Source organism: Branchiostoma belcheri, unplaced genomic scaffold (assembly GCF_001625305.1).
Source record: "Branchiostoma belcheri isolate BF01 breed outbred unplaced genomic scaffold, Haploidv18h27 scaffold1, whole genome shotgun sequence".
NCBI lineage: Eukaryota > Metazoa > Chordata > Leptocardii > Amphioxiformes > Branchiostomatidae > Branchiostoma > Branchiostoma belcheri.
This window is the reverse complement of record NW_017802379.1, coordinates 2,614,452-2,642,304: the sequence shown is the minus strand read 5'-3', so window position 1 is coordinate 2,642,304 and position 27,853 is coordinate 2,614,452. Positions and strand designations below refer to the sequence as shown.

Sequence of the window (27,853 nt, the reverse complement as noted above, 5' to 3'; positions counted from 1 at the left end):
CGTGAAGACTTGTCAAGCACTGAAAGCAAATGTACTGTCAGATTCTGAGCGTGGATTTGCCGTCAGCAGACATTGCGTTTTCATAAAAGCAACATAACATGTACGGTTGGGCTGCCTCTCCGATGTGGAAGCACTCATATAACAGATGAATTGATGTACTGGCCTGTTGGGCAGCGTTCGCACAGAAATGTCTTACAAATGACTGCTCGGCCCGAAGATAAAATACATTTCAGTGCACTGGGTGGAAGAACAAGCGTTAAGCAGGAATTGGAAGGGCTGCACACCGCATTGCTGACGAGTCGACCATGCCAGGAAACCAAATTGAGTGTGGCGGACTTTATATTTCCTCTTGTAAAACGAAGCAATAGTTTTGTCACATTTCCAGATTATGAACACTCCAAACTTCCCGTAACGACAGTTGTACGAGCAAGTTTAGGACAGAAGTCTGGTTTTATTAGTGCTGTATCAGCCTTCCTCATTCCCTCAGAGTGCGTGGTCTGGCCTGATAAGGGGTTCCAATAGAGCTATTTCATCAGGAATAACAGGTTGGCAATTTGGTACAACATCATAAAGGTCATAACACTATCATCGCATAAAGCCATTCCTTATAACCAGGCTCCGGGAAGACGGTGTGAAATAAATTCCTTAAGGGTATTGGCAACCGGCATATTGGTTTAGCGGCAGAGTGGTCGTTTGGTTATTCATCAAGCGGTCTGGAGTGGATACCATGCATGTAGTCACGGTAGGTTTCTGTACTTCCGTCAAAACAACTACTGACATTCATCAAGCAAAGATCCATTCAAACTAACGAAAATTACCACCAACAGAAATGTCATTTAAAGTGAAGAATCGACTGGCCATGCGAATCAGATGATGAAATTTCATAATTGCAAACTTCTTTGTAAAACATAATTTTTGAAATGATGGACGCATGATTGACGGTTTGGTTTATACTCAATTTTACGCCGGTGTCACTCAAAGCAACTTACACTTATTCTTATGGAAATGTTTCATACATGATTCGAATGAAAGGAAGATGAACAGTGGAACGTATACCGACAAAACGTACATGTTTACCATGACCAAAATAAGCTTTGACAATACCTATGCCTACCTAATACATAATGCAAACATCTTTCTGACAAGAAGATGCAATTTTCTTCCCACTTTAATCTAGAGTATCTTTGATCATCACTGAAATACTGAAATTTTGAAGACGCCGAAAAGTCGGCCCGCGATCCTTGATCTGCCATCAAAATGCTGATCATCAGACGGATTCACAAAGACACGTAGGCGCGAACATCCGTCAGAGTTTCATAGGAAATCAGATGTTCAAAGACCATGTCCGCAACGTCTTTTTTTCCTCAGTAGATTCTCATCCAAAGCAAATGAGCGAGGCGAGCTCGACGATGAGTACGGTATCGTGGAGGATTTACAAGCTGACGACAAAAAAGTGTTTCCATAATCACCCGGCTCTCCGGCCGAAACATGAAATATGATTTGACAGATGAAAGGCGTGGGGAAGAGTTTTCCCAGCATCCTTTGCGCGCGCATTAGAGTGTGGTCCAACCGCATCGGAGATTGTAAGGTAGAGTGGCGAACCGTGAGGATGTCTACATTAACGCTCGGCTGAAGTGATCGTAAAGCGGCAATTCGGCATGAGACAGAGTAGGAATCTTGCTTAAGGTGGGGTGTGAAGACTCTTCCTTGATTGATACACACATGATGTTAGTAAGGGCTCAGGTTTCCATCAGTCCGGAACATCTCTACTGATGCAGGCTGCTGCCTGGATAGAAGTAGACTTCTCTTCGCGAGCAAGCGGTAACATACCAGGGTGAGTTTTAAAGTGACTTCATTTTCATTTGTAGATGAAGTTGGTATTTGTGAAATATTAGATCGCTTGTCCGGTACCATCCTGTTAAGTCGCGATGATGAGAAATATTGGTATACTAGTATATTGGTGGTGAGAAATATCGGTATCTACCGATAGTCATAGTCCCTGACACTAAAGATGAGTATAGAAAAAGGTTAAAATGAAGGTGACTATACTTTCTCTAAACGTTTATTCAAGTTAACATCATATGACTTATTATTTATGGTCCCAGCTACTCATGGTAATTACTTCTTTAATGATTGGACATCATAACACAGTGGAAAATGTTTGTGTTCAGTATTGTTGTCCCGAAGTGTTGTCAGTCTATAAAAACATTTTCTGTTGTTTTTGTCCATACAGGACTTCACATAACGGTCAGCGCAGATCCTACCACCATGAACAACACAACATTTCCCTTCGCCCACAACGTGACTTACGGCCAGTACAGATATATAGGTTTACCCCCAAATCTCAAACAATCAGTCCCCGTAACAGTCGTATTTGTCAGCTGTTTCTCACTCATATTCCTGATAAGTCTAGCCGGAAATCTGCTGGTTTGCCTCGTGGTGGTCAAAGATCGCAGCCTCCGAAACGTCACCAACTATTTTGTGGTCAACCTTGCCATCAGCGACCTTCTGGTCACCCTGCTCGCCATGCCTGTGACACTCGTGAGTGACATCCTCTTCGGGTGAGTGATCGATGTTACTTGTCACCCTTTTGTAGGTAAAAGTGATTGATCTAGGTGATGGCGCCTGTCGTCGTTGACTGATGAGTAGACGTGAGGACATAAGGACACTTCTTGTGTGTCCTCGTGTGCGGGCACAGTTCAGTTCCTGAGCTTACCTTACCATAGATCTATCCGTATCTGTCATGATAACCGACATGCATAAATGCCCTTCGGCGTAACACACCAGCTTCGCAGCCACGCGGCGCGGCGGCAGCTGGCTATATTACAAAGAACGAATACGTAAAATTGATTCATATAAAACCAATGCTAAGCTACAAGTATTGTCCGGAAAATCGTTAGAGGTTCGTGTCACTTGATTGTAGACCGGCAAAACATATCGCGTAGGTGGCATCTTTATGTACCCATGCCTACCGTTTAATATTGCCACATACAAAGCAATACACAAAGTGTATGTTCCTGTACAATCTGATGTAGCCCCATCTGCTGATTTTTCATACCCCGGTAATCTTATTTATTCCCATCCGTTCTTGTTTTGAAGAATCACACATTGATGTTCTTGTAGGTGTGTCTATAAGATCATATCTATTCCCACCTGCAATATCCTTTCATGAGGTGAGGTGAGGTCTTACATAGATTTGATTGTGGTCAATACCTAATAGATATTTTGCTATCTGCCTCTCTTGTGCAACTTCAGTGGTTCAACTCACAGCTATGAATCCAATGAGCTTTTGACCGTCTGACACCGTCCTTTGCTAACTTGAGAAACATTACAGAATCATCGCTGCTTGAGCAAGTCTCTTCTTACATAGCCCCAGTACGTAGCCCCAGGGAATGATTTACATGTAGTGTATGACTACTTCCCAGTAAAGAAAGTAAAATTTCAGATCTGTACGCCCCGTCAAACTAAGTCATGGCCCTCATGTCTCCTGTGCTCTTTGCGGACCACCAGGCAATGGCACTGGCAGCTGGAATCACAGCATGAACGGCTGTGGCACCCAAATATGGACGGTCTGTCACTGCACATTACACGGCCATGTATGCAGTCGCCAGGGGGTCATAATCTACGGAATACGTTTCTTTGGATTGTCGGATACATTTTAAACCTAACCTGTCTCATTGGCAATTACTCTTTTCTTTCAATTCTCATGACTCGGTAGTAGTCCTTTCTGTCCACCTTCCATTAATTCCCTTACAGTATAACGCAAATGCGTCCCGAAACGATTTTGTGCCATTTGGTTCTTTTAACAATTGGGACTCAAAAGTAGTATTTTTGTGCTTTTTATGCTATATAATGCCGCTAATGCATCAAATTGATTCCCTGAAATTAATTCCCGGAACTTTCTGACCCAGACGTTTCAATGCAATAGAGAAACCATTCAAATACGATACTGAAGCTTAGCAAACCGCAACCTCAGCGCTTCTGGCCGTCTTCCAAAAGTGATGTCTTGCAAACGGTGATAGTGAATCGGGCCTCGTAGACAAATCAATCATAAAGTTAAGTGATAATACGTTCAAGGCATTTATGCTTCCTTTATAATTGATTTAGCTCCGAGGCGCGTTACCTAACCACCATTCAACAATGATTTGACAATACGATGTTGTCACCATTCAGGAACTAATGTGTGTCATTACTGTTCTTCTTATCTGCCAAGTACTCTTCTTTCCATCTGGATAGACCTTACCAAGATAAAAGTGATTTCAACGATGTCGAAATGCGTAATCATTTCAACTGCAAACGAAGATACTTTCTTTAACTTTCAGAACGATTGGGAATGTCAGACGGTGGTGCAAGCTTGGATGCTTCCATCGAAGCTAGAGGATACCATAGAACAAACTGTCTATCCATGTTTCATCTCACCTTCCACGATGTCAAATACGTTTTTGAAAAACACGCCTACTTCATATGAGGCTATCCAGTTTTGTTGGGATGGAAGTCATGCTTGACTAGCTTGTCATCTGCTAAAATTGTTATCATCCCGGTATAACCTTTCGGCAGACATGCACTGATGCTCAGGGCGAATCTAACAAATTACTTTCTCATTAAGTCCCTATTATTGCAAACAGCTGGTAGTGTATGTATTAATCTGGCTGCATCTCAGGAACAGAATCTTGATGAGTTGGGGAGGGTAGATTTTTGATAAGCTATTTTTCAAGTCATTTTCTCTGACGTATGTCTATATGGTGGGTGTTCGTATTGAATCCTGAGAAGGTTGCCAGTAAAGGTCATCCAGGCCTTACCATCTCGGACACACAAGAACTGGCGGAGGTGGGTAAGCTTCATAACAAATGCCTCCTGCAAACCATGCGATTTAAGATTATCCTTCAGATACACTTACTGTGCCAAACCACGAGTGTTTGATAATAAGAAGATTTGATATGGTTGATTGGGTCACGACTACCAATAACAATGAATCATTACATAAACATTAAACACGCAGACAGGATCTAGCTATAATCTCATAATCGACGTCACTTTTATTGAGTTGCAGTTTACATATTCAAGCAAGAGGCTACAATGCCCGACGACGTCACTTCTTTTTAAGTTGTTCGAAGGTTTCCTGCTGGTGTCAAATTTTGTGCAAAAGTATTTTGAGATATTTAGGCAGACTTTACATATTATACGTATCGCTGATGTTTTGTACAAATGTTCCTGACTGAGAAAGTTATGATCTTATATTAGTTCAGCCAACTTTAAGGTCCCGTCTTGATATATGAAAATACTTGTGTTAACAGTGCGAGGTCAATGTACTACCCATATTGTTGTAATTCCAGTCTTTACAAACCAATTCCAGGAGGAAGTAGATTTAGCACTGAAGCAGATGCGGCTGGGAAAAGCTCCAGGGTTGGACGGTTTACCTGTAGAGTTGTGGAAACTGCCGAAGGTCAGTGAGCATCTCACCTTCTTCTGCAACCAAACTATGGCAGGTCACAGACCACCAGAGTGGGGACTTTCAGGTATAGTACCTATCCCCAAGAAGGGAAACCTTACCCTCCCTGATAACTACAGGGGCATTTCTCTGTCCCAAGTGGCAGCTAAAGTGTACAATCGGCTCCTGCTAAATAGACTCCGTCCTGTGATTGACAAACTTTTGCGCCCAAATCAGAATGGCTTCAGGCCTTCACGCTCTACCTCGGCCCAGATTCTCGCTTTCCGCCGAATCGTTGAAGAAGTTCGAAACCACCAGAAGGAAGCTGTCCTTATCTTCATCGATTTTAAGAAAGCATTTGACTCGATCAATCGTGACACCATGTTTAAGATCCTACAGGCATACGGTGTTCCTCTGCAGATTGTCAACGCAATTAAGATTATGTATGACAACACTAAGGCTACTGTCCTCACACCCGAGGGAGAAACAGACACCTTTAACATCAATACAGGCGTCTTGCAGGGTGACCCCCTTGCTCCGTTTCTTTTCATTGTTGTGTTAGACTACGCCTTACGTAGAGCAGTAAGAACTCATGACGGCATTACTTTAAAGAGAAGACAGAGCTCGCGTCACCCAGCAGTGGTGCTACCTGACCTTGACTCTGCTGACGATATTTGTCTTCTAGAAGACACTATCAAAGCTGCTCAAGAGTTTCTGTACAGGGTAGAGCATGCCACACAGGATATTGGACTTTATTTAAATGCACTTAAGACTAAATTTATGCACCTTAACCCTCCAACAAGGCCCCAGGCCTTGCTGTCTAGTGATGGCTCTACTATTGAGCAAGTGGATGACTTTAAATACCTTGGCAGTTATGGTAACACAGTCCATGATGTGAAATGTAGGATTGGGCAAGCTTGGGGGGCTTCTAATGCCCTAACAAAAGTGTGGAAATCCCCAATAGCCAACTCTACCAAGCTAAAAGTCTTTAAAACCTGCGTTGAGTCAATCCTGCTCTACGGAGCTGACTCGTGGTCTCTGACAGCATCCTTGTGTAAACTTCTGGATGGGAACTACACCCGCCTGCTTCGTGCAGCCCTTAACATTTCATGGAGGAGTCACGTGACCAACATCCAACTTTATGGAAATATGCCTCGGATTACAACAGTCATCCGCAACCGTAGGCTGTCGCTGGCTGGCCATGTCATGCGACACGACGAAATGGCAGGGTTGGTACTTCTCTGGTCACCAACAGAAAAGCGGAGACGCGGTCGCCCTTCTTTAACTCTGAAGAAGGTGATAGAGGGGGACATAGGGCTGGGCGGTGCTGAACTGTCCTCTGTCATGCGCGACAGGAACTTGTGGAGGCAGTACATCGTGTCACCTGATTGAAGGATGAACTGAACTGAAACTGAACTGAACAAACCAATACATTTTTCCTATCTACTAACAATAGTTTCCTATTATCAACCTAAACTATTTTAATTCTTCCTAATTTCTCCGCATTTGCAGACGAAAACTACTTTCCTTCTAATATAACAGAACTCTCTCATTAGTATTGTTGAAATTATTAAACCCAATATTAACATTCTAAACGTCGGAATGTCTCACATGCTCATATTGTAACTGTCTTCTTTTATTGTATCAATCTTGCTGCAATTCTCTTCGTAGCGACATTCGAAACCCAGGAGAAATGGGAGAGATTAACAATTACGCAAATAAAGATGTTCAGAATACCAAAACGATCTATACATAAATTATTTGAAATGATTACTCCATTAAGCAGGCGGTACAGCTTAATCATCAAGGCAATTTGTTTGGTATTAAGATCAGTGTCTGGAAATTCATGCAACAAAACGTGCTATCAAACGCATCATTTGTCAAGGCAACAATTGAGCATTCAGAAAACTGGGGAGAAGGAGGTGGCGAGGCTTACACAGTCACCTTCTTCAGTCTGTGTTACATCCTGTGTTAAGATCAGTGTCTGGAAATTCATGCAACAAAACGTGCTATCAAACGCACCATTCGTCAAGGCAACTGTTGAGCGCCATGCCTGTCACGTTGAAGTGAGCGTAGGCGCGCTTTAGCTTTTCTGATGTGGTCGTTGAGTTCAGTTCCTGCCTAGATAATGGACGCCTGAATTCCTTTTTTCAGGCCAAATTTGCACATCTTACGAAGACATCAAAGAAATCAGTACGTCTGGCCGAGTCGAAAAGGCACGACGAATTTTTGCACATCAAATCAACGAGACATCTTCAAAGGAAGCGGATCGCTTCCCGTCTTGTCAAATGTTTCGAGCATGCATTACAGATAGTCTTAAACGTTGTGGCGTTCAAAAACTTTCTCTTGAAGGTCTCGCTGTGTCTCATTAGCAGGGTAAGACAGATGGTAGAGATATTTTTATCTCTTTATTTGATTCCCTTGCCATTAATTAATGTCAACGTACAACATGTCTATCACACTGGGATTGCTTAACTGACTGAAACACTTCTCGGTTCCCTCGTATAGTTTCCTCACTGGACACATTACCACTTGCAAATGGTGTCATTTTTACATTTGTCTTTATTGGTGTAAGTTCTAGCAGCTGGCTCGTATTAAAAATGTAAAATAAAAATCCATCATCAGGTCTTGGTCGTATAAAAAGGCCAAGTCCAACTGTGACGAAATATCCTTTAAAAGCATCCCAGATGTCCTAAACCATAAAGTAAGCATATATTGATGCCTCGAGCTAACAAAGGTACTTTAAAAATACTTGCTGTGAGCAAAAATGTATGCCTATGATTGATAGTCTCCAATCAAATATCCAAATCTGTAAAGTTGTACCTAGAATAAAGCCCCATGTTCCATTATGATAGCATTTTAAGTAAGTGAAACGCAACTTAACTGCACAAACATTTAGACTACACTTTGCTTGCTTGTAGTTTCCAGTATGCATAGTAACAGTATCCGTATCTGTATCTGTATAACCGGTATAACCGCCCTTCGGCGTAACACACCAGCTTCGCAGGCACGCGGCGTGGCGGCAGCTAGCTTTATTACACCGAACGACTTGTTACACACAACCTTTGCACATTTAATTGCAGGAGTACTAGCTGTTTAAAGCTTTCTAGTGATGATGAGTAATGCCCCAATTGTACTTGGTCGCAACGAGTTCCACTCTACGACAGTTCTTGGAAAGTGTTTTTAATATTTGAGCTGTTTAACTGTTAAACACATTTTTTCTTTCTTCTTCAGGTTGGCGGCTTGGAGAAGTAGTTTGTCAACTGACACCGTTACAGGGTCTGTCATTGGCCGCGTCCATCCTAACACTTGTCGCTATAGCTGCTGATAGGTAGGTAGCATTTCCACATTAAGATATATACGATATTATATTCGCGTATAAAAATCATTTCATAACGTCTTGAGTTATGTTGCTTACCCACCAATGCACCAAAAACCTAATATAGTAACTTTCTTGGCAAAGGTAATCAACATGCCTCTGGCGGACTGCTTATCAAATAATATACAGACGATTCAATACAGGTCTGCCAGGGTAACTCAGTTATCACAAACCTGTCAAATGGAAGAATCTTGCTGCCGCTTCGAATTAACGCAGATCTGAATGATGCCAATAGGCTCTTTATTGTTCGAAACTTTGTATAATCTGCCCAATGATCTTAATGTTATTCCCTACTTGGTTTCAATATTGATGAATAGTGAATGAAAATCGGTGGGTGTTTCAAGTACAAAGAGCAATTCACATGCATTGTAGTGTAAAATTGACCTTGGCAATATGTGGAAGAAATTATCATTAGTTGACATGTACCGTAAGGAAGAAAGGTTATTCGCTTGGCATAATAATTGATGATATTCTTGTGGCTAAAAACTTGATGTGCCAGCAAACTCAGCTCCAACACCCCAAGTTGCACGTCCAAAGTTGAGTGCTCTGATACATTAAGTCCCGGTCTTGCTGTCCGTTCCACAGATACAGAGCAGTGATTTACCCCACCGCACGGAAACTCAGACCCTGCGAGGCTTTCGCGATCATCGGGCTGGTCTGGATGCTGTCTATCGTCACCATGGTACCACATGCTCTGGTAAATCTTCTCACAATATTCACATGCAGTTTCACAGCAATTATTGTTCTCATGTCACATTCTATTGCTAATATCTACATGTTTCTAACTACCAAAATCATTTCCAAACGACTATTGAATGTTTGCTGTCTACCAATCCTCATCATAATTTTTTAGATACACACTGGTCAACGGCCAATACAGGTCGAATGATTAAGTATGTGAAGCTTATGTCTTTGGATGCAGGCATTACGAGAAGTTACCCAGTACAGTACTACATAATATATGAATACATCATACCGTAGTTACTAGAATTAAGAACGATCTTCTCTGTAGGTCATGCAGCTGAAGAAGTATATATTCAATGACGGTGACGTGATCATTTACGTGTGCGGAGAGAACTGGGGAGAAGGCGGCCGCGAGGCGTACACGGTCACCTTCTTTAGCCTGTGTTACATCCTGCCACTGGTCGTCATCGCGGTCCTGTACGTGCGGATCAGCCTGCGGATCAGCCACCAGCCCAACCTCTTCGGCCTGAGCCACAACAGGAACCCGGGCATCTCCGCGCAGAAGCTGGAGGTCATCAAGATGCTGGTGGTGGTGGTGATCCTGTTCACCGTGTGCTGGATGCCGTACCACGTGGTGCTGTTCGTGACGGAGTTCGGGGATCTGTCCGGCGAGCAGGAGAACGCCGTGCTGGTGTACGCCTACCCGATCGTCCGCTGGCTCGGCTACTGCAACAGCTGCATGAACCCCATCGTCTACGGCTACTGCAACAAGAACTTCCGCAAGGGGTTCAAGAACGTGTTCAGAGTCGTGCGTCCGCAGGAGAATACCGACATCCTGGTGGTGGAACCTGCCACGGAGCTCACCACGCGGAGTGCTCGAAGAGCGAGGATGTCCGCTCTGGTTATACCGGTTGATGATGTGGACGGTTCTCAGTCACAGACCAACGTTCAGCCAGCGTCCTACACGAGCAGATGCTAAACACGTTGCTAATTTGCAAAGGAGCGCTAGTTTGCGAAGGTATACAGTTGTAAATTGTAAAGAAGAAAGGCCCTAAGAATATAGATAGGAAATGACAAAAAAGAGGTAAGATAAAAGAAGAAGAAGAGAAAATTGTACATGCATATGATTTTTCGGTATCACTGCTTCTAAATGCCCCTATCTAGCCACCAAAATGCTCAGGTTGGTGGCCATATAATTAAACTATTTTCGCTCAACATTAAGCAATCATTGACAAAGTGGCATAATGTTCATCAAATTCTTTTATTGTAGGTCAAAACTACGAGCGATTGAACCCTATCATGTTGAGGAAATGCGAATCAAATGAACCACACATAAACTCCAGTATATAACTGCAATAACAGAGGAGGTGCTTCTTGTAAAGGTTTAAAAAAGATATAAACTGTTGTAGGGGACATATTGTGACAAAATTATGATAGTAAACATATGAGAAAGACGTGGATATGTATCCAGATGTAACTACGTGTTCTAAACGAACCACCTTTGTCCACCTGAAGGTTACTGGAGGTCTGGCATTTATGGTTAGTTAACCTGGATCGCTACGTGTGAAATTTCATACTTACAAGGCTTACATGAGTTGGGAGACCGTAACTGCCGAATGAATTGTCAATGAACCCACCAAAGTGTGTTCGGCAGAAGTGTACAAAACAGGATTTAAGCCTAATAGACTTTAGTAGTTGTTGCATAACGTTACCTGTGAGGGAATTAGGATGCAAAGTGCGAGAATATGACTATACCTGTACTGTAGGTTTAACTCTCTCCAACATATTAGATTGTGTTATTATATATGTATACATGTACTGTACTGTTGTACATGTACTGTTGACTGTACTTAAACGTTGACAGTTGTACTGTGAAGATTAATGAGAAAACCATATCAAGGCATTTTAGAACCAGCTACAGGGGGCTGATGTAATATACATGACTGTAGTATTGTGTGACACTTGTGCGTCACTTTTAGATCATGTTTTAGGTGGTTTACTCTAGCTTTAAGAACAATTATCGATGTGTATTGACTTTGAAATTATACCTGAAGTTGATGATTCATTATTAGTGTTAACGTTGCGACTTTTATGCTGTGTAATCATGTTTGGTGGTTCTGGCGTTATACGGCGTACAACAGAAATAGTGTTAGTTGTGGTCGATATCGATGATAAATTTGATGTATTAACAAAATTATATCCAGGATTTCCCCTAATTAGACGTATCGTGGTTCTATATCGAGAAGAGAAGCAGGAAATCATGATTCCCCCAGGAATCTTTGAAAACCGCCATACAGGCGACATGTATATCCTGGATAAATAAATAAACAAATAAACAAGTAGAATATGTTTAGATACATATCATGTTAGTTGACTAAAAAGTGCATTATTATGTTAGTTGACTAGTACAAGCTCAATGATGTGGGATTTTATTGAGCTGTGACGAGTGATATTGTCAATGTACGGTGTCTATAGTGATAGGTGGCTCGGTATGAAAAATACATGTCAAGATCATTTTGTGTACGAACAATATATATCATATCTTTCCATGGATACATATATATGTGTACTAGTATGTAAGTACTTGTTGAGTATTGTTTACAGTCGATATGTTGTTCTTCTAATGATGTTGCCAATTGTAATTATGAAAAGGTTATTTCATGCAAGACTTTGTTCAGTTCTGTTCAGTACGTATAATCGTCTCTGTTTCTATGCTGTGCACAATCATAAGTAAATATTGTTGAATATTGAATATTGTTAATTTGTGGTAAGGCTTGATTGGATGTCTTGTGACGCGCACTAGAGTATAGACAGGAAATGTTGCATTGTAATAAGGGGAAAACAACTGTTTTCAAGTTATAATTTCAAACAAGAATCTATCATATCATCTCATGCAAAACAATATAAATGGGCTACATGCAACTTGTGAAACTAATCTTTGTGGATTAGATTATATATACATACATGTCTACTGTCAGTACTTATTCTGACGTAATTATAATTCGTAAACGTACATGTATATTGGTGAATAATGCGTAACGTACAACATCACGTATTAAACAGTGTCACGTCCAAAATGAAATATTGGATGGAAACATGCATTTCTGACGAAGTCAACACTTAAAGTAAACAACTTGTGATAGCGTTATGAAGACGTACTACATACTGTGGTTGTACTGGCAAGAGCTCTTATGTCTATGAAGTATGTGACTATGTATCTGATAGTAAATACGTATGTAGTATATGTACTCCAGGACGAAGAAATTAAACACATTATTATAATGTGATTCTGATGTAGTTTTTTCTGTTGTATAAAAGGGTTTATAGAAAGATTACATATTGTTTAGGCTCCAAGTTAGTATTCAGACTTTGAATTATGAGTTTAAAATTAACAACAGCAAAAACTTATTAATCAAAAACATAACTAGAAAGGTACCATTTGCAGTGCAAATGCATAATGTTTACCTTCGCAGATGGCCTGATCTGTTAATTCTTACTCAAACATAGTCATATATATGGTCAGACAGAAGTCTAAATCCCTCTTGCTAAAATTGCAACATGATGTAACCCAACACTAGTTACCATGGTAACAGACACAACATTGGTTCAGGTCATTGAGGTTACTGTTTGGAGAAGAAGAAGAAACTTAGCAAAAGCAATATGTTTTATAGCCTGTACGAGACAGGAGTAAATAGGCAGACCTAGAGGGAAGCATAACCTTCCTGGTAAATGTACGTTCTGCAATCATCATATGTGGAGAAAATGACCAACACTAAAAGTCTTGATTTATTTAAAATAAATGTGCAGATTTAGCCGAAAGCACAACCCTAACGCTCGCTAGTTCACATGTGTGATACAAATGGCTGAAAGCTTTCAAATAAACTTCAGCCATGATAAATTCACAGATGTTGCCTGAAACATATTAACCTTTCGAGCAAATGAAGGCACAGTCGGAAACGCAAGCTTTCTATAAAATGTAGGTTCTCGAAACCAAACGCGTTACGAAAATTGCCAAGACTAAAAGCTCTTGATTTATTCTCAATAGATTTACAGACGTGGCCGGAAACCTTTCTGGCAAATGTACGTTCTCCAATTCACGTGTGTGATAAAAATGACTGTGGCTAAAAGCACTAACGTCAGACTGAAGTGAGCGGTGAGTGCTTAAGTACAGGCAAACTACCGGTACTTTTCTTACGACCAACGTCGTCGGCGAAGCCAAGGGGCCTCGACTGTCAATCACTACGCAAATGAGTTACTCTGAAGTCTTTCTTCTAGGTCTAAAAATATTTGAGTCTGCGATCTTAACTGGATGTTACAATAGCCAAGAAATGCGTACACGACGTCGTGTGACGTTAGATACTGAAGTAGGTTTGAATTTGATATTTTCTCTTGACAGTCTTGACAAGATTTTAATTGAAATCTCTGGAATTTGAAATTGTCTGACCATTTTCTAAACGGTCTATACTTATGTTACCCCAATTGCATGCAATTCAACATTCAATTCTTCAAATTTTGTCTGAATATTGATGTGCTCGGGTGAACTGCTGGCCCTTTGCTCATCTTAATCAAGGCTTGTCAGCTTTTAATACAATAAACTACGATACACGGCTTGCAGGTATTCAACTTTTATCATTCAATTATCGTGTACGGCCATTAGCTATGAAATATATCACTCCGAATACATTACAAATGACATTTATTGCACGTTATTACGGTTATATATGTGGAAGAATATATCGTTATTGAAGTCACCTTCAAATAAGTATAACCATAAGGCATGTTCCTTGTACTGACAACATTACGCACGCATATCTTACTTTTCCATCCGCTCCATTTTCTTACTACCACGCAAATGTCCCTCCAGACATTTCCAAAATTGTAACAAGAACCCGCTTTTGACTGACTGCATAGGAGATTCGTTTCTGCAAAAAGTGCCGAACTGGTATCTATATTTGCGGCACAGTTGATAAAAAAAATCTTTTGAAAATAGCAGTCAAACATTAGCCGAGAGCGTAGTTGTAAAGACGTGGGAGGTTTGAAATTCTAGCGGCAAAGCTGGCCTTGCCCGCCGCCCGGATATTGAAAGGCGACGCGTGGCGCTGATCTGATAGATGAAAGTCCTAACATAATGATCTACATGAAAGACTTGCAGGGAAGGGGGTAATAGACCCGGTCTAGATCATCTCTTTTCTCGGCATGACACTGATCGTGAGGTCTTCTGACATGGAATAAATACAGTAACTCTCTACATGGGAAAGGAAAAAATCGCATGAGGGAAATGGTGCGTAAACAACGTCGTTGAGATTGCCAAAATATCTGGATTGGATCTGTTAAGTAGATTACTGATGGATATAGTCGTTTTGTTTCCGTTATTATACTAGTCATCAGCATAAATCGAGTAGGCATAAAGTTTAATGCAGTTATGTTCACAATACGTCAAGACCCATGCCCTTGCTTCAATGTACGTCGTTGTGGCGATTCAATTGCGTGCCCGCGCCCCAGACATTAAGGCAGAACGTTGAAGTACTAAGATAGGAATCATTTCAACACAAACCGAATGTAGTAAAATCCCAGCATTCAGAAGCAATTTTCTGATATCATCTCCGGATTACTTGTGACATTTTGAAGCTTTCATATTGACTGTCAAAAGCAATAAAGATTTGTTTTCCATTTATAGCTGGCAATGGACATCCATAAGACCTCAGCATGTAATTTTTATGGATGACATCAGCGCGCGCATTGATATTCGCGTGATTGTGGAAAAAGATTGTTGCCCTCTGAGGGTGGTCAACAAGCCGAAAATTTGTCATAGCCGTCTATCGGATCTATTCATAAAATCTACTTGCTGTGGCCTAAACAATAAGGAATGATCCACAACACACAATGAGTTAAAACTGAAATTACCTTCACATTAGCTATATGTTAGCAGTATCTAAATTTAAAAAGAAATACGCATCATTCTACTGCATGAGGCAATGTCACTATGATCATCCAGAGTGGCCATGGAAAGTCCTCTTTTCATATTTAAGAAGTGATCCATGGTCTGTCGTACATGTAAAGATGCAACACCACGCTAGGTGGCGCTTGTGCTTTGGTTTCTGTTTTTCTGTTACTCATATCTTTCTCCTTCACAACGATTTGGCCAACGTGTTCGGCGATATTCAAGTTAACTTATCCCCAGGGGACGGATCATCAGGGGGCCAAAATCACTGTGACAACGGAAAAACATTCCAATAACAGTAGTGTTGCGCCTCGGGTCTGCTGCAGCGTGGGCTTGAAACCCTGGAGGAACAACCTCTGCCGTAGGTTTGCTATCAGCATGCAAAAAATCAGAAAGAACTGAATAAAGAGACTCTTAAGCTTTTACACAACCAAGTGTTTTGTTCAGCCGACGTTTCGGTGAGTGTCTGTCACCTTCCTCAGGGCAATTCTGACTGGTTCATATTGCACTACAGCACAGGTGAATAAAATAATTGGTTGTGTAAAAGATATACAGCTATAGATCAAAGACTTCAAAGACAAGAAAACACACAGCCACTTGTAAGAATTTATGTTCGCTCAATCAGTCTCCGCCTCAGTGGAAAGGGAATAGATTAAGTTAGTTAGGGCCAGCTGCTCACATACGTTGTTTTTTAATTTATATATTCCCGACACTTCATGACTAGACATGGTAACGGTACACTCAAGTTATATCAACTTATTTTTATGCCGCCACCAACGCAAAGGACGAATACAGGACAAGACACTCATTTTCACCTGAGTTAAGTGCGGAAAGTCCTGTAAAGTGCCTTTCCCAGGGGCACAAGGTCGTGGCATGCCAGGACTCGAACCCGAGACCTCTTGGTTCCGAGTCCAGCACTCTGCCGTTACGCCACATGACCTCACTGCACGTCACATTCGACATCTACAAGCTGAGGGCATTCTTGTAATCTGGTGGTTTATCTTGGCCCTCCCCAATACTACAAGATTAAAATATAACTTACCATTATTACTAAATGAACCAAATTTGAAACAAAGAAACAACACATCTGTACGATGGATGTGGCCACGTCGTAACGAAGCTACGTGCAGGACCCCTGAGGATGATCCAAATTACGGCATTCGCCTGCCAAATGAAGCCTGGGACGGAAACACCAAGGGTGTTCACAGTCGGGTTGTTAGAGCCAGATAACGGTAAGTAGAACAAAGGTGGGGCAAAAGTGCGTGGCCACAGCGTGTGGCTTTTCCTCCATTACTTTTAATGATATCATTATTCCACTGACAAATATCGAAGGGGCTTATTATCTATTGTGCATATCCTGCTTGTCGCATCTTCTGATAAACTCAGGACCACCTATTGATGTTGATTCTCTGTGTGGGTGTTGTAAAAGTATCAACCATTATCAAAGGTAACATCATACTACATTTGTAGTAGTATCTGAGTTGCGATTAGGTTACAACAGTAATGTCATATTCTGTATCAAATGCTGTCTGCCCACATGACTTTTCTCTACTCATACGAGGAACGATACTGACTTTTTTATCCCAACATGTAATCACAAGACGTGGTGACGGCACACTTTACACGACTTTCCTCACTTCGCTTATGTGAAAATGAGTATTGTGTTGTCCTCTAGCTCTATGTTGGTGGGGTAATATACGTTTTTTAATCAAGTTTTTTTTTTCAACTTACATTACACAACCAACATAGAGGACAACACAATACTCATTATTACATAAGCGAAGTAAGGAAAGTCGTGTAAAGTGTATTTCCCAAGGGCACAAGGCACAAGGTCGTGGCATGTTGGGACTCGAAGCCGGGACCTCTTGGTCCCGAGTCGAGCACTCTGCCGTTACGCCACACGACCCCACCACAATCTTGTTTGGGTCCTTTACTCACACCACACCCAACGGCTACAGAAGTTGAGATGACAGCACCCCTGTGTTCCGCATGGAGTGGGACGGGGCTGACATAATGTTACGTGACCTCGGTTATTGGGTCAATCATTCCGAAGAAGATCAAAAATACGAAAAAATATTAATTTTCTTGCTGAAGCTTAAATTTCAACTCCCCCCATATACGGTGGTGAACGTTCATGCTAGAGATCTGGTATTTGTAGCATTTATTCAGTTCACAAAGGTATTTTATCCCTCAAAAATGTGAAAATCAAAATACTGCTTATGGTACATTGATGTTTTTTTTTCACTAGATGAAGTGTTATTTTCTCGTGGTAAAAGTGAAGTAACGCTCTCTATATACGATCTTGAAAGTCGACTGTTTTGTGATCTTGTGTCACGCAGCTTGTTGTGCTTCATTCCCACGGGTACTGCCACGTGTGCTCTATTGAACAGCCGCAGCTATACTTGGTGTATAACTGACAGGTAAGACATCTGAATGACGCACGTACCATTGCGTTGCCAAGGCAACGCCGACCCATTGTCCAGAACATTACACAGGCAATCAGAACGCAATTGAATAAGGCACGACAAGACAAGAAACACTATAGAAAAACATGCGGAACAGAAAACCAAAACGGCTTCTATCTCCATGCTTAATTCTCATCTCATACCGCTCAGCCCCTTATTTGGTGATCATTCGCAACTACACGATGCTATAAACACGATAAAAATCAAGTGTAAAACGATAAGGTAACACAGGCAAGTGCAAGTGATTGTGCATGTTCCAACAACGAGGCAGATGAGCCTGCTATGATGAAATACATTTGTACAAGGAAGTGCGATGGGAGACTAAATGCAGGTCTGATTGGAGCCATTGTGTAATAGTTAATGGCAACCATCAGCTTAACGTGAAGAATTCCAGTTAATGGAATCAGGTTCTGTAATTATAAACTGACTGACGTCTGTTCTCATTGTCGACAGTATCAAAATGTACGCACATTTGCATTCTGAATTTTACTGGCTCTATGCTGTTGTCTCTTGATGAAATATCATGTAACCTCGAGTCAGTATTACAGTAACTACATATTGAACAGCTGTCTGTGACTTTCAGAAACTTTTTAATGAACCGTTAAGCTACAAGGTGAAGGTGAACGCTACACTGACTTAATTCTATGGATGACATGCTTTGAAGACCCCTTAACTAAACTAGTGCGGACGAGCGAGTAAAAAAAACTAAAGAAAGTGACTGGTGCGCGCGGGCGTGTAAAAACGTCCAACCCAAAAAAACGCAGCTAAACCACAGGAATACAAACTAAGCTGGTATTGTGAATTGCAGTAGTACATAGTAGGGCTGCGTACCTAAACGTAACATCAGGTACAGGTACAGGTACCGGTACAGAGGTTTAGGTACAGGTCCGGACCTGTACCTGTACCTGAACAATTTGACAAATTAACACGTGTTCTTCACTTTTTCAATCATGACACAGAAACAATAATAAAGTGTTGACAACTTGTCAGTATCTTCCAATCACAACCCTGGATCAGCCACACTCTCGCGATGTCTCGTGAGACTGAGGATCTCAAATCAATCGACGGTGTTTACGTCTTTTCCAGTGCTAATTTTTCGTCTTTGTGGTAGGATTTACCTATCTTTAGTCATATACATGGTGTAAACTAGCTATTTCGGTATATACTCGTTACTTCATGATCCGGTATTTTGGACCTGTACCGAAACGATTTTTACGGTATTGGACCGGTACAGTGTACCGGTCCGCAGCCCTAGTACATAGATACTTTTACGACAAGCCGGCACATGCTGGCCTTTTGCAGTTCCATGGAGCCTCGGCAGCCTGGGTGCCGTCCTCCATAGTTACTGCCGGCTCCCTACCATGGATTACGGAGGGTAGTACCCAGGCCAGAGCCTCGGAGAAGGTGATTTTGTAGCAGATATCGATGCGAAAATCAATGCGCGCATGGATGTCATCCTTAGAATTTAATTAGTGTAGCCTAAACTAACAATTCCAGTGCTTCTCTCTGACGGTGTTTTCGAATTCAGTCAAAGTTGTACGTATGGTTTGATTTTTTGTTTCGATTTTTGGGTGAAGTCCAATTTCTTGTGTTGGAAATTACGGTTTAAACCTCCTTCATAATGACTTCTACCAAGAACACAGATGAACTTTCAATTGCAAGATGAAATATTATCTGCAGATTCAGTTCTGCTTACAAACATTTTCAAGCGCTCTAGCCTTGTAAGGCCGGCAAGTTGATAGTGGTACGAGTATATTCAATTCCGACAAGTCATCTCATTTCAGGTATTTTTAAGTTTCTGTGGTGTGTTAAAGTCGAGAAAAGAAAACTGAACCACCAATTTCACATCGCATGAGGCGGGAAAACAGCCATTACGCGTACCTGTGATCAATCAATCAATCAATCAATCAGTCAGTCAAAACTGGTTTATAGATTTAAAAAAAGGCGTTGCAGCCAAATGCTGAATCGTGCCTTCTGTACATTACATATATTGCACTGAGTACATTTAAAAGTGTTTACAATATTGTGTTAAAACAATGAAATATTGCATTTGCATAACTTCAAGATTTACTTGCCTGGCTTGCATGAGCCAGTTTCGACTTCATCAAACTCATTTAGCAGTATTCAGGAGTCGCAATAAAGATGGTACAGGACTACTCTTAAATCGGCTGACAGGTAAGGTTATCTCAGGTAATGCTCTGGGAGATCTGCATATGCTGTCACATGTTAATGAAATCTATAACCGACCACAGAAATTTAGAAGCTTCTATGATTTCTAATGTTAGGTTTCGTAGCCACCGTGAGGTATTGTAGTGGATCTATACATGTATGTTATACTTCTTGTTGTTGTGTTCGCCTACACAATTGGGTCACTCAAATTTCAGTTTGATATATGATAATAACGTTAACTTCGAAGCCACGTTTCTTACGTTTATGCCTCAGGGCAGGTCATAGACCCTGTTAGTATCCATATTCATACAATCAACATGACGACCCATCTCACCATCTTACAGATTATAGCCACCAAGAGCTGAACCCCTTATTTGGTGATCATTCGTAACTACACGGTCCAATAAACACGATAAAAACAAAGTATAAAGCGATAAGGTAACACAGGCAACTGTAGCTGCTTAAAGTGTAATTCAGACTATGATTGGTGCTAATAACTCATTAAAAAGAACATTTTATGCGACTTTCCTTGGCAAAATACTTTTTGTGCTTCCAAAGTCAGGGAATTATCTGATATAGCCAGCTCAACTCAATCAACAACAGAGACAAATACTTTTATGAAAGAGGTATATACGGAACTAGTCGCTCAAAATATGTCATCAATTCACATACAGTCATGACGATTCAGAACAAGTTTCTTTTACGTCATTAAAATCTATCGTAAAAATGTCAGAGACATACATCAGTCCAGTACACAAAGCTGCATCATCAGCAAATTTTGTTCTTAAAATATGCAATATTTGCAGTTATTTGAATTATCAATGAATAGCCCATGGGATGAAGATGTCGAAGTTGGCTGTTCTGGCGACCCCACTAACGTTTTCCACTGTAGCCTTCTGGTTCAGTATAAGCCCCTTTTTCTAGTTCTAGTTCACTGTCATTTACGATATACATGTATAATAAAAAAGTAATCATTATTCATTCAGGTACATGTAGATGTACTAGGCTGTATGATTTGTAATAATCGGCGATGTAGAAATATCTGTATTTGCAGTCATCACATTTTTTTCGTTATTCAGAAATGAATTTTAACAAAACGATGGGAATTCGGACACGTTTACATCTTATTTTGTTTATGACCATAGCCAAATGAGAAAATGTGCGAAAGGATTTTCCACTACGTTAGAGTTGCTATGCCGACCAATTGCTGTAAACATAACATTACGTACAGGTCGGTGAGCCGAGCCTGCCAATTAGAGACCCCCACGTAACCGCCTTCATCGCGCCGCACACTTTATATCTGCAGCGTCTCGTTAACCACGGCACAGTCCGGACCAGAACTGTTGGCTTCAGGTCTGTTGACTTCAGCTCTGCTGGCTTAGCGCAAGTCTAGAATCAACCTTCGGTGCCAAATAATCGGTAAGTTGAGGACTATCTTCCTTCCTTTTGATAGAATGAAAGAGAAAATGAATTTCATCCGCTTGGGGTCAGATATGTAAAACTAAATGGTAGAAATTACCTGTTAATGATTGGCGTTTTTGTTTGCTATGTACTGATTTGTGCATTTCTATGTTATTCTGGAGATAACCGCCTGTCTAACAGCGAAAATCATGAATCATGGTGAAGTCTTCAGTAGTTAGGTAAAACGATGAATTTTACTTCTTTTTTTTTTGTAAAAAAAAAATAACACCTTGGCTGTCTGGCTAATTTCTAACTGTTTCTTGTTGAATGCACGGGTATATTTAGGTCGCGCGCTATAGAAAACGGGCAGACGTACGGACGGACGGACGTGTTTTCGTCGTTGATTTTGTCCATTTTTCATTGCCATGAAATTGGTGGCGAATTGAAAACCCATGAAAAATATGCAGAATCTTAGGCATGTTCCCTTTTATCTCTGTTATTCATCGGTGATTTTCATGTTATTTCATATTATAAATTTGCCTTAGAATTATACCCCTTTGTGATGACCATATATTTTCTGCGACGTGTAACATTGTTGATTACATGTTTGGGTAGGTCTTAGGGAGGGAAAAGTGCTCAATTTTAGTCAAAGTGGAAAAATCGATTATTTTGTGTGTTCTCTGTGTTTTTTTTTACCGACTGTCTTTTGATATACACAGCAAAGTATCTTGATAGTACTTTGAAAATGTGACACCCCACCATATAGCGTAATAGAGTGTGTAACCAAATACAATGTTCTTCGGTATCTTTACGTACAGTCTTCGTCAATGGCGGACCTTCGGGCACTTTGCTTTTCATTGCGGCTATTGATGTGGTTGATCTAGCCGGAACGGTTGTTTCTCGTTGCCGTCTGTGGGTGTTTGTGTGGTGTGTGTTTGTGAACAACAGAACTCGAGAACTTGTAGGTGTATCTGTATCTGTACAGCCGATATAACCGCCCTTCGGCGTAACTCACCAGCTTCGCAGGAACGCGACTCGTTAACCCTTAAACATCTAAAGGCCCGGTCACACTGGGCGAACTTTGCTGGAGCGTTCCTTGAACGGTGAATAAAATTCATCACCGCTCGAAACCGCTCACCACCGCTAAACAGAAGTTGGCCCCCGTTAAAGCAACGCCGTGTACGCCCAGCCACCGCTGATGTTTCTGGAGTGGCCCTCCTACCGCTCCGAAAGTTTTGAGCTGCACAAAATATTGCGAGCGGTTGCAAGCGTTTTACGAACGGACACGGGGTTGCTGGAACGGTGTCAGGCGTTGAAGCAGCGATCCATGTCGGCAATGAATTTTGGTTTGGCGTTGGTATAGAGGTGTCAGAGCGGGACCAGAATTTGGCTATAAATAGAAATGGACCAGGTGCTCATTTGGAATCGAGCTGCCTCATCTATATCGAATTTGTTGGAAGTTACAGCAAAACTGTATCACCATGGATGCTGAAAGACTTGCTATGATTGGTGTACTAGTGTGCAATTATTTTGGGGCCACACGTAAAATGTTCATAGAAGGGTCACACGGGCAATCACTTTATTGGGGTCACAGGGGAACTTTGCAATCTGCAAAGTTTTATTTTCATTATTGAGTAAATAACGTAGTCAAGAATAGATGAACAAAATGATGTTTATTAAAGCTAAAAGTCCCCCCACACACAGAACAGAACTTGCACTACTACAAAACGATCCGTAGTCGACACACATCACAAGCGGTATGGTGCTAAACCGCATGCGCAGAACGCCGCTATACCAACGCTCGCGTCACCGCTAAAGCAATGCTCGCTACGCTAAACCAACGCTAAAGCAACGCCGGATTCAGCGGTGCACCGCTAAGCCAACGCCCGTGTTTTAATTTTTTTTCCCCACATTTTGGGCGCGGTGACGAGCGTTGTCGAAATTCGGCCCCCGTCCCTACCGTTAAAGGAACGCTCCAGCAAAGTTCGCCCAGTGTGACCAGGCCTTAACTCTAAACATTGTTTAAAGCTATCTAATGATAATTCCCCTACTGTACTTGGTGACAGCGAGTTCCATTCTGCGATAGTTCTAGGGAAGAATGAGTTTTTGTACACCTCAATCCTTGGTTGATAACTCTGGTACTTGAAGGCATGACAGTCACTACTTCTTGTTCTTTTCTGAGCTGGTATCAGATACTTAGGGTGGGCCCGTATGATATTTGATATATGTAGGTGTCGGCAACAACGAAGGAAAAGTTTGATTGTACACCTCCTGGCTTTTTATGGTACAGCAACAGATCTTCTTTCAATATCTCGTGTGCTAAACATGATATGCTCATTATTTTGTAACGGTAAAAAGCTCTTGAGCCCGGTAATACAGTGGTGTTGGTTTGGGCCCATAGTGCTGTGACTTGTTCTGAATTGCGGGGTCTGATTTTGATTGGGTCTTTGAAGCCTATCAAATACTATGTAGGATTAATCTAAGGTAACAAGAAACATCTGTTAACAAACATCTGTCCTCACTTTCTGTACAGTAACCCAAACATTTGAGTGGCTCCCATGAGCCTTGTTTTGCGGTGAACATGAAGTATATAAAAAAAATTTATTGATTGATTTAGGATAAATGTTCCATGGCTTCACCATCTTACAACAGCAACCCTCAGGAGCAAACAGTGTTAGCCGTGCGAGTGACGTACACTCCCAACCCTCTCTTCCCATTAGTTCTTCGTTTTCTTAGAAAAACGTGGCGGACGTGGCCTCCCAGAAAATAAAAGACGTTGGGACAAAAAACACGCACGGCGGGTTGTGCCCCTCACTTTATCCGTAATTCTGATCCGTGACCAGCGGGGTGTCCGCTCGGCTTCGAGCTTCCTCCATTGGCTTCCCGTTTCTTTCCATCTCTTGATCCCGCCGCTCCCTCTGCCCTCATCAGTTTAGTAACTAGAAATCTAAGACTAATGTTGCTATACAACTGTCATTCGATGTGGCGTTTCTATACGTCTAAGGCCACAGCAAGTAAATCTTATGGATGATATTCACCGTAGAGTCCAGATCTAATATGATAGGGTAGGGAAAAACAAGGCGGGCCAAGAAAACAAGATTCCTACATTTTCAAATTTTGACATCATAAACCTTGTTAAAAAAGAAATGACTATATTGTGCTAAGTTTACTGCCAACTATTACAACATCCATTGTCGCTGAAAAATCAACCACTGCACAAATGGTTTTTGATTCAGTGGGGACATCACATGTAAAAGGAATGAATCACTGCAGCAAAGTAAAAGACAAAACAATAAACCAGAGGCAGAGCCTTGTCTTGTTTTGTCTCCTCTCTTCATATTTATCTGCCATCCACGTTCCGGCATGGCAACAGACATTGTTGTCAATTTTTGGTATGTTGACCACTGTCAGAGGGCAACGATTTTTTTTTATCCCAAAATCAGACTAAAATCAATGCGCTGATGTTATCCATACAAATTACGTGCTATGGCCTAGTTATATGCCAAGGACGTTTGCCTACGCAACTCGCGGAGCCCTGGGTCAGTCATTAGTATATATAGTATATGCAGATCATGTGGAAAGAAGTTATGTTGACACGATGTGACATGTGTTTCGCTTTACAGTAGACGTCGCCAACTGAAGCAAAGGAAATCGCCGAGGCTTGAAACATGGAGAACGAAACCGGCCCTTCCGAATCCTCCATCGCGGCAGGACACGACGACCACAACGGCACGTGGGATCACGAGGACCTCTTCTTCGACAAATACAAGCAGGGCACGGCCTTCATCGTGGTCTTCATCCTGGCGTACCTCTCCGTGTTCCTGCTGTGCGTGGTGGGGAACCTGCTGGTGATAGTCGTGGTGGCTCTGAACAGAAACATGCGGACCGTCACCAACTTCTTCATCGCCAACCTGGCCGCGGCGGACCTGCTGGTCGGAGTCTTCAGTCTGCCGTTCAACCTGGCGGACAGCATCTTGACAAGTGAGCGTTCATAGTCATGTTGCGCACTTTTATCTTTAAGTATCGCCAGAAAGAAGAAATTTTCAATAATTTTAGACTTAAGAATGGGACGCATTTCTAGCCGTGGGCTTAGTTTGTTGTCATTGAAACAGTGATTAAAATCAGCATTGTTAGAATAAGCTCTACGAAGAGTAAGAGTTGATGTACAGCATTTTTTATCCTCCAGAATCGTAGATGAAGACGGATAGATAGAGAACGACATTTAAAATATAGGCGTTAATTTGGTCCATTTGTAGCATTATGATTAGTCATTCTGAAATGAAAGTAAATGAGAGAATCCTTTTAAAGAACTAGTACACTGTATCAAAACAAAGTACGCATAGATCTCATGGCATTAAATGACATTAAACATGGGGATTTACCCCATTTTTATTCTTATTCTTTCATGTATTAGCACGATAAAGACATGATGAACCCTGAAGTATTATGATTAGAGTGCAAATGAACAAAAATCAAATTTGAATATGATGAAACATTATAAATGAGAACATCACGATTATGCTATGACGTTCAGAAAATCTACTGTTGTATGACTTTACAAACACTGTACACATGTTTACTAAAGATAGAAGGCAACTACGGTTAACCAGTCGTTACTGTACTAATCGTCTATCTATCTCCCCAGGCTGGCCATTCGGCGAGGCCATGTGTAAGACGTTCCTCACGGTGCGGGTTCTGTCCGTGTCTGCCTCCGTCTTCACTCTCGTCGCCATTGCCGTGGACAGGTGAGCACTCAATAATCTTTGCACCTACTTTTGGAGAAAATCAAAATCTAGCCATATAATGTGATATATACTAAATCAGTATGAAATAGGCAGTTGATATTTTGCAAGTCTATAGTCTAGACAAAACACAGAAAGAAAGTTTCCATTTTTTAATCCTGTTGATTGCTCCAAAATTCAACGAACTCCAAATCTAAGGGCAGATTCTTTGGTAAACAACCCTCGTGTTTTTCAGCAACTAAACTGTTTTGATTGAGACTAGCTTCATGGACTGTTTAATTCATATACAAATCTCTTTTTTCCGACAGATATTACGCAGTTGTCCACCCCACCAGCCCGCGTTTCACCAAGACAGCGATGATGTACATCCTCTCCGCCGTGTGGATCGTAGCGGCCGCTACATCCGCGCCCCAGGGCCTCGTCCTAACCAGCGTCACCTACGAGGGCCTTTACACGGAAGACGGACAACTCCTGACCGCCTGTGAAGAGGTCTGGCCCGGGGACTACTACGTAGCAGGATACACATTTTTCCTATTTGCCATATGCTATGTTTTCCCCTTGTTCATCATTGCCTTGTTGTACATAAAGATTGGCAGGTCGATCTGGAACAGATCCAAACCGGGAACGAACCACGGTAGAGCTGCAACAAGTGGGGAGCCTTTCGTCTCCTACAGTTCCCAGTCTAACACCGTCACCATACACACACCGTCTGTACCACAGATAAGCTGTCCTGCTGACACACAAAAGAAACTCCACGTCATCAGAATGTTGTTAGTTGTTGTTGTGGTGTTCACCTTGTCCTGGCTTCCTCTCTATTCCTTGCTCATTGCCACGCTCTTTTCCAACCTAACAGACACCACAGCTGAGATTCTGTACCATTACGTTTCGCCAATTGTAAAAGGGTTGGCTTTCATCAACTGTGGAGTAAACCCAGTCATATATGGTTACTACAACAAGAACTTGCGAAAGGGCTTCTCACAGCTCATTGGGTCCACGGCTTGAGTCAAATTAGAACAACTTTGTACCGAAGAGAACATGTTTCTTGGCGTTCCACAGTGTCTGGCTTTTTATCTTGAAAAGTGTTCCTAACCCAAGTTATTTGTACTAGTGCAATCCCTGCAATGACAAAGTTACTGAATGGACTGTAGACGTTTTTTAAATATTGTAACAGATTTTATGTATTTATGTATGACAATGGTGGAACGAACCGTAAATATTTATAATGTGTTATATTTTAAGCTGTGATTTTATTAATTTAACTGATTTTAAAACTACTGTAAAGTCTGGCGTAATTCAGTCTGTTGACTGCCATGTCAGATTGTGCTTCATCTTTAATAAACCAATCATCATCATCATCATCATCATCAAAATATAATAATAAACTTTATTTGCAAAATCATGCCCGAAGGCTAATTGCTTGTACAATCAAGTATAATACTCGTTGCAATACAGTAACAGGAGACAGGTAACAATCTGTCTGGAAAAACTTCTACTTCTACTACTACGCTAGCTATTATGGGATTCGACTTCTTCTTTGAAGGCAGTGGATAATGAATAGTCCCACATTCTGCATAATTAGTGGGTTTTGTGATCTTAGTAGAAATGTAGTCTTTTGGTGATCTTCTAAATGACGAAATGATGGAG

The 27,853-nt window shown here is 41.4% G+C and overlaps 2 protein-coding genes across 2 annotated transcripts; both read left to right on the top strand.

The window, feature by feature from the left end:
• Positions 1-1,587: 1,587 nt before the first annotated feature.
• LOC109463337 (neuropeptide FF receptor 2-like) lies at positions 1,588-11,236 on the top strand. Its single transcript, XM_019760144.1, has 9 exons — positions 1,588-1,834; positions 2,234-2,561; positions 4,323-4,335; positions 4,771-4,827; positions 5,354-5,443; positions 5,666-5,951; positions 8,663-8,759; positions 9,393-9,504; positions 9,820-11,236. Exons 2-9 carry the CDS (start codon positions 2,269-2,271, stop codon positions 10,468-10,470), a joined length of 1,599 nt encoding a protein of 532 aa, XP_019615703.1. The 5' UTR covers positions 1,588-1,834; positions 2,234-2,268; the 3' UTR covers positions 10,471-11,236.
• Positions 11,237-25,113: 13,877 nt separating this feature from the next.
• Positions 25,114-27,298, top strand: LOC109468503 (neuropeptide FF receptor 2-like). The gene is made up of 4 exons (XM_019766750.1): positions 25,114-25,448; positions 26,113-26,212; positions 26,518-26,841; positions 26,944-27,298. Exons 1-4 carry the CDS (start codon positions 25,136-25,138, stop codon positions 27,209-27,211), a joined length of 1,005 nt encoding a protein of 334 aa, XP_019622309.1. The 5' UTR covers positions 25,114-25,135; the 3' UTR covers positions 27,212-27,298.
• Positions 27,299-27,853: the final 555 nt, after the last annotated feature.